Here is a 16840-nt window from a genome sequence, read left to right on the forward strand (position 1 = left end):
TCAACACAACTCTATAATACTAATAGTACGTGATGCACCAGAACAGTCTCGCCAACAAGCAATCACCAAGTACCAACAATAACATCAAAGCTGTGACCTAATTCACCTTTGATATGGTGTATCCGACTAAAATATCACATGCTGACATTCACCAAGTGTAAACTCTGCCCTGACTCACTAGGATTAGCTTATTTTCAGATCACGTGTAATGAGCTCGGTAGCTTCTTCACTTTCTTCAGTCTTTTTGATTAGATAGCAGGTAATTTCAAGAGTTTAAATAATGTCACTACATCTAGTTGAGTAGTTGCTTTTATTTTTTGGTGGTATTTATCCGAAGATTATCCACTAAACTTTTATATCCAGCTAAGCAAAGGAAGATTAATCACTGCTTTCTCTTTCATTTTCCCTTTCTCTTCCCTTTCTCTTCCCTTTCTCTTATATTTCTCTTCTCTTTCTTAAAATCTTTATATTGTTTAGTCAGCCAACCAGTTGCTCAAAATCTTGAATTCTAATGCATCGCTTACTTCAATAACTAAAATTGGTCAATATCTATAGCTAGAAATTGACCAATGAGCCACTTAAAAAGTAAAAATAGTGCTCCTTCACCGCATTATTTGTGACGTTTATTGGAGATCAGACAATACGTCGATAAGATCACGTTTTTGTTGACATGATCATGTGATTGATGATCCTGATAAAGAAGTAAATTTCACGGAGCTGCATGGCAGTATTGTCCTTATCACAATGATACTGCAAGTATTCGTGGACTATTTGTGGCTTTATCTATTATAGTCCTGGTTATTTAAACGTGAGCATGATGTCTGAAGAACACAAAAGGTTCTGTTTAAATTTTTTAAATTTGTGATTTCAAGCACAAGTTCATGCAACTGCTTTGATTAGTATAGACCATTTCGACTTCTTCTGCCAAGGCGATGTCTGGGGTAGTTAAATTAAATACTGATCACGAATGCCTTCGAGCTTTTATTTTAATGTCCGATAAGGTAGGTATAATAAATAGGTATAATAAGGATCGAGTGACCTTTCATTTCTTAGCAAGTTTTTTGTATCGAAGACAATACATTTCCACGTGTGCATCCGGAAACAGATCTGACAGAGGAATTTAACAAAGGAAGTCACATAAGCCCGTGCTTCAAACTTAACTGAATATATATCGTTTGATTTCTATTCGATTTGTTGTATTTTGTTCTGCCACTGGATTTGGTATTGATATCTGACATCAATTTATCTTTGAGATGATATTAAGGTTACTGCATGGAAGTTATGTTGAACCGGATGCAAATTCCTCTCTAATATGGCAACTAATTCGAATTTCACAATTCGTCACCCATTAAGCAACAAAGCCTATTTTGCAATCAGTTTACGTCCTGATCAATAGCCCTGTTCATAAAACATCAATTTAGTCATGAAGGAGTGCTTTTAGTGCTCCGACATTTTGGGGTCTTATAGTAATACTAATGGTAGAAAACTTAAGGTTTTGATCTGACACATGTGCTAAATTTTACAGATCTTTCTTATTTATAATTTATAAATTGGGTGATTTGGTCCGATCTTTTGGTGACTCAGGATTTTTTGTTGCTTAGTGGCCGTGGTCACCACTTTTCCTTTGTATTTGTTTTTGAGGGTCGCACTTATATCGAAAATTCTTTATATCTTAATCATCGGTCAGTTTAAGTAATGAGCAGCCCAATGTTTTGGAACATGATGACGATAATTGCTGGACTTAGCATGCTGCTGATGATTTCAGGTGAGTTTCAGAACCTTAAATAAGTTGGATTATAGATGGTTTGACTAAATTAGTATTAGTAAACTGTGAGTCACAAATCAAAACTCCGATTTAACGTACCATATACCCAAATAATGGTATATATATATATATAGACTACCTATAAGTATAGTAAATATAATATACATTTTATATACCAGATACCGCATTGTACTAACAAATTTCTTCTCAGATGCTGAAATCCAGTGTATACAGGGAGCTAACAGCACTGCTCCTTTCGTTAATTGTCCTGTCGGTACTGTCTCCTGTTATAGGTACGTTATCAATTAGTTCAATTAGTTCAATAAGTTCAATTAGTTCAATTAGTTCAATTAGTTCAATTAGTTCAATTAGTTCAATTAGTTCAATTAGTTCAATTAGTTACTTGAAAGCTTCCAATCGTATCTTCTTTTCGTGGTTATCCCTGATAAAAAGGCAGCGAACTAAAAAGAGCATGGAAGGGTCTTAGAACTCGGCAAAATTTCTTTATTCGCGATTTTATCTTCCACAGCTGCTCACCACAAATTGTGAAGGGCCTGAACGGAACCCCTCGGTTTCAGTTCCTTGTTTAAAACTGTCGTACAGCAAGGACATTCACCGCGGTCGCCAAAATATAGTGAGATAGTAGTGTTGAAAGTATTATGATCCAACTATCAGTATTTCATCATGAGACTAATAAACTAAAACAGCGAACTACTCCAACATTTGATATTTATATGCGCAATAGTGACATTAATATGCGGGTACAGGGTATTGTTTTGAACGGTCTTAGAAGGGAAATAGTTGTATATACCATGGGTTATAATTATAATAGTACTACAACATTATTTGGCTGCCGTGCTTTTATACGTTTTTTTGTTCCAATCTGGAACGATTAACAACTAAGTTATCACTTAACTTAACTAAGTTATTATTTAGCTTAACTAAGTTATAACTTAACTTAACTAAGTTATTACTTAACTTGACTTTATTATTATAACAAATCTCATGATAAGCTAAAATAAATAATTAAAAATTGCGTTGGTTTTTAAAATAACCATGAAACTAAACCCACTGTCAGGCCCAAGCTAACAGAGCATGTAGGGTTTGCCAGCGGAGTGGATTACGGATGTGGGCCGTGTGACCCGGAACTCTCGTTTGAGTGTGCGGAATGCAGCGTGTCCGGGTGTAACCAGCCACCAGGTTAACTTTTCTACTGTATTTTTCATACGCCATTACCACATGTTGTTCGATTTACTTTGTACTTGTTAATGAGTGTTTTCTGATGTTCCAGGTGAGCGACCACGTGCTATTACTTATTATAAATACCTTACTTCACCTGTAGTGCTGGAGGAGAGTTACTCGTGCTACAACTACAAAGTAGCAGGAGGTGCTATCACCAGACACCCAACTCTCACCACCTGTTGGAGATCTAAAGGCTCAGCTATCACCTGCAACATGTAAGTTTAGGTTATCTGAAACACTAATTGGTCACTAATTGGTCACTACTTGGTCACTAATTGGTCATTAATTGGTCACCACCTGTTGGAGATCTGAAGGTACAGCTATCACCTGCAACATGTAAGTTTAGGTTATCTGAAACACTAATTGGTCACTAATTGGTCACTAATTGGTCACTAATTGGTCACTAATTGGTCACCACCTGTTGGAGATCTGAAGTTACAGCTATCACCTGCAACATGTAAGTTTAGGTTATCTGAAACACTAATTGGTTACTAATTGGTCACTACTTGGTCACTAATTGGTCACTAATTAGTCACCACCTGTTGAAGATCTGAAGGTACAGCTATCACCTGCAACATGTAAGTTTAGGTTATCTGGAACACTAATTGGTCACTAATTGGTCTGACTATGATGCTCTAAAAGTGATACGCTATCTTTTCATTTGCACAGATCACCATATCATATGCATATGTTGGCCGTGATCAAAACAGTTTGTATTTTCTGCTTGATAAATTTGTCCAAACGTGACCTAGCAATCGTAACTTGATGACAAATTTTAAACAAAATGTCATTTATAGTTTATACGTGATGTTTTAAAAACTTATCATCGTGCAATTTTACTTTAAACATTTTTATGAATGCAGGCAAATAATTATTACTTTAATATTATAAAGAAAGCCTATTCCGAACATATTCTGAGAATTGAGAACCATTGCTTTGTAGGCGCTGTAAAGTCTATACTCATCTGAATATAAATTTAGTCACAAATCATAATGTTACGTTAATCTTTAGAATTATAATGTATAATTTTTATAATGCTTAATGTTACACTTTCTCTGATAAAGAATTAAGGAAGCTGAGTAGAAGCATATGAGAAATGGTAGATTTGAGTTTATTGGTCACTAATTGGCCACTTATTAGTCACTAATTGTCCACTAATTGGTCACTAATTAGTCACTATAACACTGTTCTATTCAGGCCGGCCAGTACAGCAGATTACAAAAGTGTTAGTGGTTGTGGACCATGCGGGGAGACAGCAAAAGAACGGGGGACATGTGTAGAATGTTATTCAGACTCTTGCAATCAGATCGGTGAGAAATCAATCAATTTGCATAACTTAATTAAGATTGAATTTAACAAGAATTTCGCCGCGGTTACACCACTTGGTCATTTCGTGTTAAATTCCTGTTAAATTCCACCACGCACGATCAAATTTCCCTACAATGTAATCGTTTTACTTAAATTGTAATCAACCGTAAGCATTTGAACCCCCCCCCCCCCCCCCCCCCTCGGCTGATTACGTAATATGTGAACGACCCCATATTAGGCGTACAAAACTTGAAAATACTGCACGCATCTGCAACGTGTCACCGTCACGTCGATCTGTGGTTTGGTTGTAGACCATGCACTTCATATTTTGCGCGGTTTTGTTTCGTGTTAACAATTGGAATACGCTATATTAATATAGTGCTCCAACCATGCTTTACTCTCACTTTAAAATCCTGTCGAAATTGACCGCAATTGACTGTGACCACGGTGAATGAGCCGTAATGTAGCACGCCGCTGGGTCAGTCAGTTCATTATAGATTAATAAATGGATTATAAATGTGTTTCAACTTAATTATTTTCAGTAAGAGAGAGTGATCGTGCCCATCTCCACCACCGAACAAGAAGATCAGTCTCCGCTGAATGTGTCTCCCAGTGTCCTTACAGCTAATTGGTCACTAATTGGTCACTAAGTTTCCCTACAGTTAAAGTTACGTTCCTCTTCTACATATCTAAACTATTAGTTGTGCGACTTTTCCATGTTATCTGCTATGCAGCTTATACTGAGCGACCAAATTCAGAAAATGTCTTAATAATGAAAAACCAATACAAAGCTAAGAAAATAAGCATTCGCACATCGTGATAATGATTAATATTATATTTATATCTCGAGTCATAAATGCTTAAATAGTAAACTGGTTACTGGAAGCTCTCAATCCGTTCCTCTTTTTGTGCTCATCTCTCCTTACGTGCTCATGCTCGAGGCCGGTTGCTGATCACTCGACACTCAAGCAACATATATTTTGTTATATTAATGCTATTCATGCAAACAAGTAAAACGAATCTGTTATGTCATGTATCCTATATGATTTTACATTTTAATTTTTTCTACAGAACAAACAGCATTCATAAATATTTTTAACTAATAACGGGGGATGACGGGGATGCAGGCCTCAGTTTGTGTTTGTTGTTTTGATCTACAAATAAAGAAGAGTGTATAATGAAGTTCAATTAATTAAATTCTTTTGAATAAATAAAGGTAACCATTATGTGTCGAGATTATTATTTTTCTCTTATAGTTTATTCCATCTGATGTCTGATTGTACCACCATGTCTGTCGTATAATATAGTTTTTAGACGTTAGTGTTACGAATAAGCAGTTTAAAGGAAATTGAGAATTTTTTTGTTGGAGAATTCTAAATTATTAAAGTTTTATCTTTGTTTGGACAGCCGCTCTGACATTAGTAGCTAGTACCATTCTTGGTTACTAGTTGCTAATATGAGCGGGATATAAATACTTTGTTATTATTATTATAAAGGGTCTCAATAAGAGGTCTCGACTGCATAGGCGTCAAACCTTGGCAGTCGGTAGTTTTCCTCTGGCCCGGGATCAGCTGACCCTAGGGACCAGAGGGTAAAGGTGTAGAGACTATGTGTATCTACAAATCTTTCGAGGTTGTTTTTACAAGAGACAGGGCTTGCTACGCAAGGGAAGAAAACCGGGAGAAACAATCACAAATTATACAAATAAATATTATAAAACCTAGCAAAAAGAAATTCAAACAATCCTACACTACTACAAATGTTTATTACATACTACAATGTAATACACGATAAATAAATGCTGTATAAACAAGAAACAGGGCTTGCAGGGCAAGGGACGGAACACAGGGACTGGCTACAGAGTGTATAAAACAGTGATTCAGCAAGTACCCATTGGGTATTGCTGAATCTGACCCACAAAATACCACAATCAATACAAGAATATACAATATTTAAACAAACATCATGTTTATACAAGAATCAGGGCATGCAGAGCAAGAGAAGAAAAATAAGAGAAAAACTCCAACACATGTATACCCCTTAGTCCAGTAAATAACAATAATTACTTGTACACAAAACTGTATAATATAAAATACATAACAAATACACAGTCTACCCAATATACGGGTTAAAAATTGTATAAACAAGAGACAGGGCTTGCATAGCAAGGGAAGAGATATAAGAGGACCAGGTAAAAAGTGTTTATTACAGTATCCAGTGAAGAATAAACTAAATATAAAGTATCTACAGTGTATTATACTCTCATTAATTATTATTATTATTATTAATAGAATTATTCTAAACCATAATCTATTGTTCACAACTTATTTGTTTAAAGAAAATGAGATAATGAGAAATATCAAAAGCGAATTTGAATTAAAACATATCGTTTCATTTTTTTAAACCTGTGAGAATGCGAGGTGGTTAAATTAAATGAAGTTGAACTAATTACCTATTCATAAATTATTTGGGTTTTGGTTAAACATGCATGGAACAGTTAAATTTTGAATATAGTTTTATTCATAATAATCGAGGATTTAAACTTTAAATTTTCAGCCAAAATTGAAAATTAAAGGTAGGAATTGACTAAATTTACTATTTAAGGTGGCCCACAAATTTCCTTTATGATAATTGCTTTTACTTATACTCCAACCCCAAATCACTTCCTCAATGGATAAACGAAAAAAGAGGTCCGAAAAACTTTGAACCGACAATTATATTATAGGCATGTTCAGTATTTTTGACTGGATCAACTAATAAAGAATTTTGATTACTATACGTTGTTTGTCTAGCTTATGAATTGCAATTGTTTGTGTAGTTACGTCACCACGACGAAAATGAGTTTGTGACAAATTTCCAGCTTTATCAATTAAGCTGAAAATATCCATATAATAAGAGCAATAAGAGTGAAACGTTGGCTATAACAATGGATTTTGAAGTCTTTGGTTTTTATTAGTTCACTCACCAGCGCACTATCCTGTAATTGTGGGGTTTGAAGCCGAACGAAGCAGCCGCCAGTCTTGAAACCCAAAACTATTACTCAACCCTGACACAAACCAAAATCTCGAAGCTTGATTGACGATGTCAATCCATCGAGATCGTTGCTCTGCGAAGCAAGAATGCTAGTTTGCGCGGCGCGTCGAAGCGGCGAAGTCCTCCAACTCGAAGCAAACCATAACCCTTGTAGTAGGTTTATATCATGTAATAAGCGGTTTATATTATGGTTTATATTATGGTTAATATTATGTAATAAGATTAAAGAGTTGGATCATCAGATTCTTTTCTCCAATGTTGATAAACTGGTTGCCAAACAGCCAGCCAACATGATTCACGTCACATCATGTCCACATATATAAAGATATATATAAGCTGAAGTTATAAAACAACGTAAAAAGTCTCCACTTCTCATATCTACGTTTGGGCTGTATGCAGCTGCTGTCTGTATCACATTTTAACCGGTGTAGTTGTCATGGTAACCACATCTCGTGTTCATGTTAGAGAGAAGCTTTTCTATCGAGCTCAGGCCAGATTCAAACGTATTTCATTTTGTTTGATAAACATGTTTTTTTTATTTCGCGTTTGTTTCGTTTTTAAACCTCACTATTATAATATAAGTTTGCTATGTTAACGTAATAAGAGCATTTAATTTCACAGAGATGAGCAGCCAATCTCTGGTCTGCCCCAACAGTGATGATGATCAGGCTGACTGTAAGGTAGGACAACATTTCAACAATGTTCCTTATTTTAAACCATAGCACAATAACAACAAGATGTGTCAAAATCTTCAAAAACAGAAACGATCTATAAAACTGGTTAATTTTTAGGTTGTTTTGGTTGTGATGTTTGCTATGTCTATATTAGTATATTAATTGTATCATTATTAATTACATTGCTAATTATGTCTATATTGTTGAGTATTTATATTACAAGCTGGATTCGTCTGCAATCGTCTATAAACCATGAAAAATAAATCTTGAATTGAAAATAATTCAACAATCAGGTTGTAACAGAACAAGTACCTTTGACGCAGGTTATCCTGCCTAAAGCAAAGTCTGAGGTTAATACTTATTTCAACTATTTATTATAGTATATTATATATAGTATATTATATATTATTGAAGATACTTATTTTACTTCGGCTTATATTGTAACCAGGAGGCGAAGATGGATCCTGGTTACACCCTGGTTACACCCTGTTTACGACCTGGTCACAACCTGGTTACAACCTGGTTACAACCCTGGTTACACCCTGTTTACACCCTGGTTACACCCTGGTTACACCCTGGTTACACCCTGGTTACACCCTGGTTACACCCTGGTTACACCCTGGTTACACCCTGGTTACACCCTGGTTACACCCTGGTTACACCCTGGTTACACCCTGGTTACACCCTGGTTACACCCTGGTTACACCCTGGTTACACCCTGGTTACACCCTGGTTACACCCTGGTTACACCCTGGTTACACCCTGGTTACACCCTGGTTACACCCTGGTTACACCCTGGTTACACCCTGGTTACACCCTGGTTACACCCTGGTTACACCCTGGCCCTGGTTACACCCTGGTTACACCCTGGTTACACCCTGGTTACACCCTGGTTACACCCTAGTTACACCCTGTTTACACCATGGTTACACCATGGTTACACCCTGGTTACACCCTGGTTACACCCTGGTTACACCCTGGTGACACCCTGGTTACACCATGGTTACACCCTGTTTACACCCTGGTTACACCCTGGTTACACCCTGGTTACACCCTGGTTACACCCTGGTTACACCCTGGTTACACCCTGGTTACACCCTGGTTACACCCTGGTTACACCCTGGTTACACCCTGGTTACACCTTGGTTACACCCTGGCCCTGGTTACACCCTGGTTACACCCTGGTTACACCCTGGTTACACCCTGGTTACACCCTAGTTACACCCTGTTTACACCATGGTTACACCCTGTTTACACCCTGGTTACACCCTGGTTACACCCTGGTTACACCCTGGTTACACCCTGGTTACACCCTGGTTACACCCTGGTTACACCCTGGTTACACCCTGGTTACACCCTGGTTACACCCTGGTTACACCCTGGTTACACCCTGGTTACACCCTGGTTACACCCTGGTTACACCCTGGTTACACCCTGGTTACACCCTGGTTACACCCTGGTTACACCCTGGTTACACCCTGGTTACACCCTGGTTACACCCTGGTTAAACCCTAGGGAACTGGTACGGTTTAGGAAGCATAGTATTACAGGGTAGGCCAAAAGTATGTAACGTTACTTTTGGCCCACCCTGTATATATTTACATTACTTTGTCAAAGAGTCCAAGGCTTTGCTGCACCAATAAATTCGTAGTGTTGTTTTTCGTTTAAATCATTTTTAGTTATTCCGTTTGTTGCTACAAGGAAACATGCTATTTATATATTATCAGGAAGAGGAAATAGATAAGTTATAAAAACACACTTTTACAATTTACAGGGTAATATAGGCTTGGCAGGTCCAATTAAACGCTTAGCTAACGAACAAAATGGAAACAAGACATCTTTCCGGCACTCTGGCTATCAATTCTTTGATAATTTCAGTGAGTTTACCTTTATTTTGTTCTAAGATGTAATGCATAACTTTATCAACCAATAAAAATACCCTGCACTATTATAACAGCCAACAATAACGATATCATCAAGATAAACCCATTTTAATTGAAAAGCAATCTATTACCTAAATAAAATACTCTAAGACATGACCTTTTACTGTAGGTGACTCCGAGAACGAATCTACTGTTCTGTCAGACATCCAGGAACCAGTTATAACAGAAGATCAAGAAGTGGAGCCTGAAAATACTGTGAGTTTATGAAATAGAACTATAACAAATGTTCATTTTAAAGATCATCTATGAAGTTTTATGATTATTTGCAATTCCTGTGGCAGGGATGATATTGACTTACGTTAAAATATATTTTGCCAGTAAATGTGCGCTTTCGAGGGTTAATGAATGAATGAAATTGAACGCTTTAACCCATATAATACCAACAACTCTAAACGTTCGAATTTTTTGATGAAATTTTGTTTCCTAAGCACTAAGACACCAACTCCGACGATGCAATAATTATTTTGAAAAAATTTATATTTTTTATAGCTTTTTCGACCCGTACTTTTAAAAGTTCATTGTTGGAGCTTACTTTTTTGAAACATTGCATCGTACTTTTAAAAGTACATCATATTTGAATGATGTACTTTAAAAAGTACGGGTTTAATGAATAATGTACTTTTAAAAGTACGGGTTTAATGAATAGTGTACTTCTGGAGGTACGTTACTTAATTAAACAGAAACTCAGGGTCAGATAATAAAACTAAAAGCCCTTGTCAGAATGGCTGAATAAAATTTAAACAATACATACAAAATTTAAGTGGTACACTAAACAAATCGTGATGGTGGGAACAGCTATACTTATAAACTACTATCATAATTCCATTTACCAATTTACTAGAATTTTACGAAAATTTTCAGGTTTCGTGCTTTTTACTCTAACTGATTATAAGTCTAAGGATAAACAAAGCACACAAAGTGCAACGTCACACACTTCACACTTAGCCAAACGCTTTTCACAACTTAAAGAATACCGAAAATGGTGAGAATGAGAAGAGAGTAGCAGAGGCTGAGACAATTCTAGAGGAATAGAAGAAAGTAGCAGAAGCTGAGCGTGTTCTAGAGGAGCAAAGGAGAGTAGCAGAAGCTGAAAGAGTTCTAGAGGAACAGAAGAGAGTAGCAGAAGCTGAGAGAGTTCTAGAGGAGCAGAAGAGACTAGCAGAAGCTGAGATAGTTCTAGTGGAAAAGAAGAGAGTAGCAGAGGTGGAGACAATTCTAGAGGAACAGAAGAGAGTAGCAGAAGCTGAGCGTATTCTAGAGGAACAGAAGAGAGTAGCAGAAGCTGAGAGAGTTCTAGAGGAACAGAAGAGAGTAGCAGAAGCTGAGATAGTTCTAGTTGAAAAGAAGAGAGTAGCAGAGGTGGAGAGAATTCTAGAGAAACAGACGAGAGTAGCAGAAGCTGAGAGAGTTCTAGAGGAACAGAAGAGAGTAGCAGAAGCTGAGCGTATTCTAGAGGAACAGAAGAGAGTAGCAAAGGTGGAGAGAATTCTAGAGAAACAGACGAGACTAGCAGAAGCTGAGGGAGTTCTAGAGGAACAGAAGAGACTAGAGAGTAGCAGAAGCTGAGCGTATTTTAGAGGAGCATAAGAGAGTAGCAGAAGCTGAGAGAGTTCTAGAGGAACAGAAGAGAGTAGCAGAGGTAGAGAGAATTCTAGAGAAACAGAGGAGAGTAGCAGAAGCTGAGAGAGTTATAGAGGAACAGAAGAGAGTAGCAGAGGTGGAGAGAATTCTAGAGAAACAGACGAGAGTAGCAGAAGCTGAGAGAGTTCTAGAGGAACAGAAGAGAGTAGCAGAAGCTGAGCGTATTTTAGAGGAACAGAAGAGAGTAGCAAAGGTGGAGAGAATTCTAGAGAAACAGACGAGAGTAGCAGAAGCTGAGAGAGTTCTAGAGGAGCAGAAGAGAATAGCAGAAGCTGAGCGTATTCTAGAGGAACAGAAGAGAGTAGCAGAAGCTGAGCGTATTCTAGAGGAACAGATGAGAGTAGCAGAAGCTGAGAGAGTTCTAGAGGAACAGAAGAGAGTAGCAGAGGTAGAGAGAATTCTAGAGAAACAGAGGAGAGTAGCAGACGCTGAGAGAGTTATAGAGGAACAGAAGAGAGTAGCAGAGGTGGAGAGAATTCTAGAGAAACAGACGAGAGTAGCAGAGGTGGAGAGAGTTCTAGAGGAACAGAACAACTCAGCTGAGGAAATGCATAGACTACAAGGAAAGGAATCTTATGTTGGAACAGCAGATTGCTGATGGCACACAATCATGTCAGTATTTAATAGTTAACATACATTGGAGTTCGGAAACCAGTTACAAGATCTAGGATTGTGAACATTAAGCGGGGGGGGGGGGGGGTTATCAGGTACCAAGTTGAGAAATCACGGTACTGACTGTGTTTTGGTATATAAAATAAGATACCCTCCCATAAATTGCTTTAAACAGCTCATTAAACATTGGGAAATGGACAAAGTATACCCACTATTTAATAGGGGTTTTGTTTCCAATGCAGTCGAATTAAATAAAAAGTTACAAAAAAAGGAAACAAAATTTTTAAAAAACCCAAAAAAAAGGAAAAAAAAGTCAAAACCCAAAAAAACCCATTCCCAAAATTGAAATTTGAGGTAAAATGGATTTTTGGGGTTGGACACCCCCTTAGTACCTTGTACTAACTGATTTTCTGGGAAATGAGCAGCAGACCCACCACTTATTACAAAAGTACTAACAGTAACTGTGTTTTGGAAGAAAATATGACCCACCCCCCGCATTAAGTAAGAGTATATTGAAGGCCGCTCTGCAAGACGCGGAATAACCGGGAGAAAACGTGGATCCTTCAAGATCGACTAAATCCCAGAAGTCACAACAGAAAGTTTCTGTTGTGACTTCCGTACTGATTCAGAACAATTTACCTGCCATTACAGTCTTACCGACGTTAATCATGCCAGCACACATTGTGTAGTCTATATAAATTATAAACCTGTACTTTTAAAAGTACATTTTTCGTGAAACCTGTCCTTTTAAAAGTACAATATTTGAAGATAATGCACTTTTAAAAGTACGTACTTTTAAAAGTACATCATTGTCTAGAATGATGTACTTTTAAAAGTACACCCAATTAACATCTCAATTAGAGGCAATTTATGATTTTTATGTCGCCCCACATTATTGCCTATTTATTGCACAATCGTTTAGGCAATATTAAAAAACCAAATTTGGGATCTATCAAAGTTGGAGAATTGGCTGGTGGTACCGAGGATTTACCATTTTTCAAAGTACCATTTTTGACCACCTTTGCCAACATCCTATAAATTTCTTGCTTTTTTTACCCATCTGGCCAGGGTGTTAAAATCATCAACAGACCTTTTCTAACCTAATGCAAAAAACTGTATTAAAAAATATTTGTCACGAGACAAGTTAGGTCACTGTTTATGAACCGTACTTTTAAAAGTACCGTGGAAGAATATGGGTTAAACAACATTTTCTTCTACTTGGATCAGTAAGTCCAACTCTTCATACATTTCAGCAAGCCATCAGTGTGTTCTACTCTATTTTAATCCTTGTGGTAAATGTAGGGTTCATCTTAGCCGCTACTTTTGTCTTCATGATCGTCGAAAACAGGGTAAGATCTTAAACTTAAAGAATCAACAAAATTAAAAAATACAATAGCCCCCCCCCCCCCCCCCCCCCCCTCGGCTGATTACGTAATATGTGAACGACCCCATATACAATAAGCGTACTCATCCACTAACCACTTGGTAATATAAAACTCAAAACTGAAAATATTGCACTTGCTAATAGGGGGAGACGAAAAGGAACGCTGAGGCGTACGAAACACTTCAACACTTTGAAGGACATATAGACAATGCAACCAACATCCTTGCAGGTTTGTATTTATACATGCGTGTGTATGTGTTCGAGTGTGTGTGGGCATTGAATCGATTTGCTTGAATCTCAAAAATGGTGAGCTAAATGCCAGTTTTACAGGTTCTAATCCGAGGTATAAGAGCTATAAGTATAACTTTAGGTAGTGAGTTATGTAAAATTTAAGGGTACAACTGGATTTGGAGGAGTAATTATAGGGCCTACGAAATATTTTCCGCCGGTATTTTGTCGAGCTGAACATCCTGTACCCTTTGAACAACCCCGATTTCAGTTTGAGAAATTACCACGTTACAGTATATAAACCTATTTATTAAACATATTTATAGTATAATAGTAGTTACTTATTGACCAGAGTTGCTGACACTGCAACAGCAGATGTGCAGAAAGAATAACGACAGAGTGGGTAATGATTGGGTTTTCTGGGGATCATTCCAGTTCTGTAACACCGTCATAACAACTCTTGGTGGGCAACTGTAGTTATTGTTTCAGTTAAGCGTCTTACTTCAATATCTGTCATTTTTAGGCAAAGTTTAGATTTCGGAGTTATAAATTCTAAAATTTTAACTTTTTTATCTTCCTTATGATATAATTATATGTATATTGTCCTCAAATATATCGTCCTTCTTATATTATGATAGTACTCACACCATTTTGGTTAAAAACGCTTATATCCTAATTCATAATTCCTATATATGTATACAATGTATACAATGTATACAATGTATCAGTATACAATATATGCGAGTAAAAATCGCCCCTTCGTTTAGGATACGGTCTAGTGTACCCCCACACAGCAATAGCAAAGTACATCACCATGGTGTACGGTCTATTTGGAATACCCATATATCTCTGCTACATCGCCTACTTTACGGATTATGTGCTGCTAGGGTTGGATGCTATCAGGTGCTGCATACAGCGCTGGACACAGTAAGTGTGTTTATTATGTGCTGCTAGGGTTGGATGCTATCAGGTGCTGCATACAGCGCTCGACACAGTAAGTGTGTTTATTATGTGCTGCTAGGGTTGGATGCTATCAGGTGCTGCATACAGCGCTGGACACAGTAAGTGTGTTTATTATGTGCTGCTAGGGTTGGATGCTATCAGGTGCTGCATACAGCGCTGGACACAGTAAGTGTGTTTATTATGTGCTGCTAGGGTTGGATGCTATCAGGTGCTGCATATAGCGCTGGACACAGTAAGTGTGTTTATTATGTGCTGCTAGGGTTGGATGCTATCAGGTGCTGCATACAGCGCTGGACACAGTAAGTGTGTTTATTATGTGCTGCTAGGGTTGGATGCTATCAGGTGCTGCATACAGCGCTGGACACAGTAAGTGTGTTTTAAGGGACGATTTCACGCCTCTTAAACGCCCCTTAAAAACGTTTAATACTTTTAAGTTAAAACAAAGACATTCTAAAATATATCTCTACTTATTGTTTTACATTCTACAAGTACAACATGTACCCTATTTTACATTCTAAAACATGTGCCCTATTTTTATGTTCACGTGATTAGTATTAGTAAGCTTTTATTTTGTAAATTAGATATAATTAGTTAGGTAGACAAATATATGTATATTTATATAGAAGAGCAGTTCCAACATCAGTTATTTCATATTTTCAATTTGTATTCTTGGTATGAGCGCGGTATAAATACACTGCTTCTTTTTTATTTTAACTATTCTAAGTCACCAAGTAGCATTAAATACGTTTTCTTGCAGCTGGAATTGGATGGTAAAATCTCAAATCCGAATAGCTCTCATGCGATCTCTGTTCGCCACAATTTGTCTTTTTATTTACATCGGTGAGAAAACTTACTTAAAATGATTCCCAACACCCGATTTTATTGATGGAAGTTATGATTTGATACAATAACAATAATTCAATTACATTGATTACAATGATTACAATGATGACAACGACTACAATGATTACAATGACTACAATGACTACAGTGTATCGTTTACAGCGGTACACTTGTGGGTAGTATACCCTTCCGAGAGGGACTGGGAGGAGCCCCACATGAAGAGATCACTAATGCAAATGTTCTATTGGCAGGTAAGCAAGTAAATAAAGTCAAATTTTATTAATATTATGTACAGTATATATTATTACGTATATACAGAGACTGTTGGACGTTGGTAGTATAACACCCTACCAACGAGATACAGATATTATATATATATTATTACTATTACTATAAAATATATTACTATTTTACCATTTTGTTATTCCTGGCCTCATACCGTATAAGCTTTTTGGATCATGGTGTTAATCGTAGTGACAACCGACGTTATTAATTTCTGACAGAATTTCACTCAATTTCCTCAGACGATAAGGTTTACGACTATTGGTTTCGGTGATATTGTGGTGCTGTTGGGACATGAGATCCCCAAGCTGATGTCCTCTACTTTACTGGGGCTTCCACTTGGGATTTGCTGCATGAACGTTTACTTTTCAGCCATCAGGTTGTTTTTTAATAAAACAATTATTTTTTAATTGAATCTATCGAATTTTTTAATTGAATCGGTCCTTCCGAGTACGTAGATGTTTTTGAGAACATGTATCAATTAACAACTTTAGTTAAAAGAGATGCCTGACTCATCACATAGTATGTTTAAATATTATACAAATTTATCGATTAATTCTAATTTAATAATTAGTTACATAGTATGTAGTTTATAATAAGCTGGATTTTATCCCAGGAGTATGTCTGGCACAAAGATGTTCCAAAACTCTACTGTTTACGAAAAGTTTAGGTCATGTTGCGGCAGAAAACAACAGTGAACAGAGTACACGTGTTGACTTTATTAACTAAAACGTAGCGATCATAGTTGAAAGTGAGCTACAAATAACTAAAAATACTGGAAATTAGTCCGAGAATCAACTGACTGACTGGTCACCTTATTTGATTGATTAACACTTATTGCAATTAAATGGTTTAAACATTGTCTACGATTGACTCATGATTGACTATTTGGTAACTGATTAAAGTGATAATTCATATTTTT

The 16840-nt window shown here is 36.9% G+C and overlaps 2 protein-coding genes across 2 annotated transcripts; both read left to right on the forward strand.

Moving 5' to 3' along the window:
* Positions 1 to 1666: 1666 nt before the first annotated feature.
* On the forward strand, positions 1667 to 6311 carry LOC134824192 (uncharacterized). The gene is made up of 6 exons (XM_063835961.1): positions 1667 to 1765; positions 1977 to 2058; positions 2844 to 2965; positions 3108 to 3222; positions 4205 to 4317; positions 4858 to 6311. Exons 1-6 carry the CDS (start codon positions 1696 to 1698, stop codon positions 4941 to 4943), a joined length of 588 nt encoding a protein of 195 aa, XP_063692031.1. The 5' UTR covers positions 1667 to 1695; the 3' UTR covers positions 4944 to 6311.
* Positions 6312 to 7971: 1660 nt separating this feature from the next.
* On the forward strand, positions 7972 to 11531 carry LOC134823868 (putative golgin subfamily A member 6-like protein 3). The gene is made up of 3 exons (XM_063835464.1): positions 7972 to 8023; positions 10075 to 10160; positions 11001 to 11531. The coding sequence occupies exons 1-3, from the start codon at positions 7972 to 7974 to the stop codon at positions 11529 to 11531; spliced, it is 669 nt and encodes a 222-aa protein (XP_063691534.1).
* Positions 11532 to 16840: the final 5309 nt, after the last annotated feature.

The sequence above is a fragment of the Bolinopsis microptera genome, chromosome 12 (genome assembly GCF_026151205.1).
Source record: "Bolinopsis microptera isolate Bmic1 chromosome 12, MBARI_Bmic_1.0, whole genome shotgun sequence".
In the NCBI taxonomy this organism is placed as follows: Eukaryota; Metazoa; Ctenophora; class Tentaculata; order Lobata; family Bolinopsidae; genus Bolinopsis; species Bolinopsis microptera.

Excerpts from the sequence above, each read along its gene's own strand:
- LOC134824192 (XM_063835961.1), top strand. The coding sequence starts at position 1,696 with ATGAGCAGCCCAATGTTTTGGAACATGATGACGATAATTGCTGGACTT. Across the intron at positions 2,059-2,843 it reads GGTACTGTCTCCTGTTATAG|GCCCAAGCTAACAGAGCATG; the intron begins GTACGTTATCAA and ends ACCCACTGTCAG. Across the intron at positions 3,223-4,204 it reads TCAGCTATCACCTGCAACAT|GCCGGCCAGTACAGCAGATT; the intron begins GTAAGTTTAGGT and ends TGTTCTATTCAG.
- LOC134823868 (XM_063835464.1), top strand. The coding sequence starts at position 7,972 with ATGAGCAGCCAATCTCTGGTCTGCCCCAACAGTGATGATGATCAGGCT. Across the intron at positions 8,024-10,074 it reads TGATGATGATCAGGCTGACT|GTGACTCCGAGAACGAATCT; the intron begins GTAAGGTAGGAC and ends CTTTTACTGTAG. Across the intron at positions 10,161-11,000 it reads AAGTGGAGCCTGAAAATACT|AAAGTAGCAGAAGCTGAGCG; the intron begins GTGAGTTTATGA and ends GAGGAATAGAAG.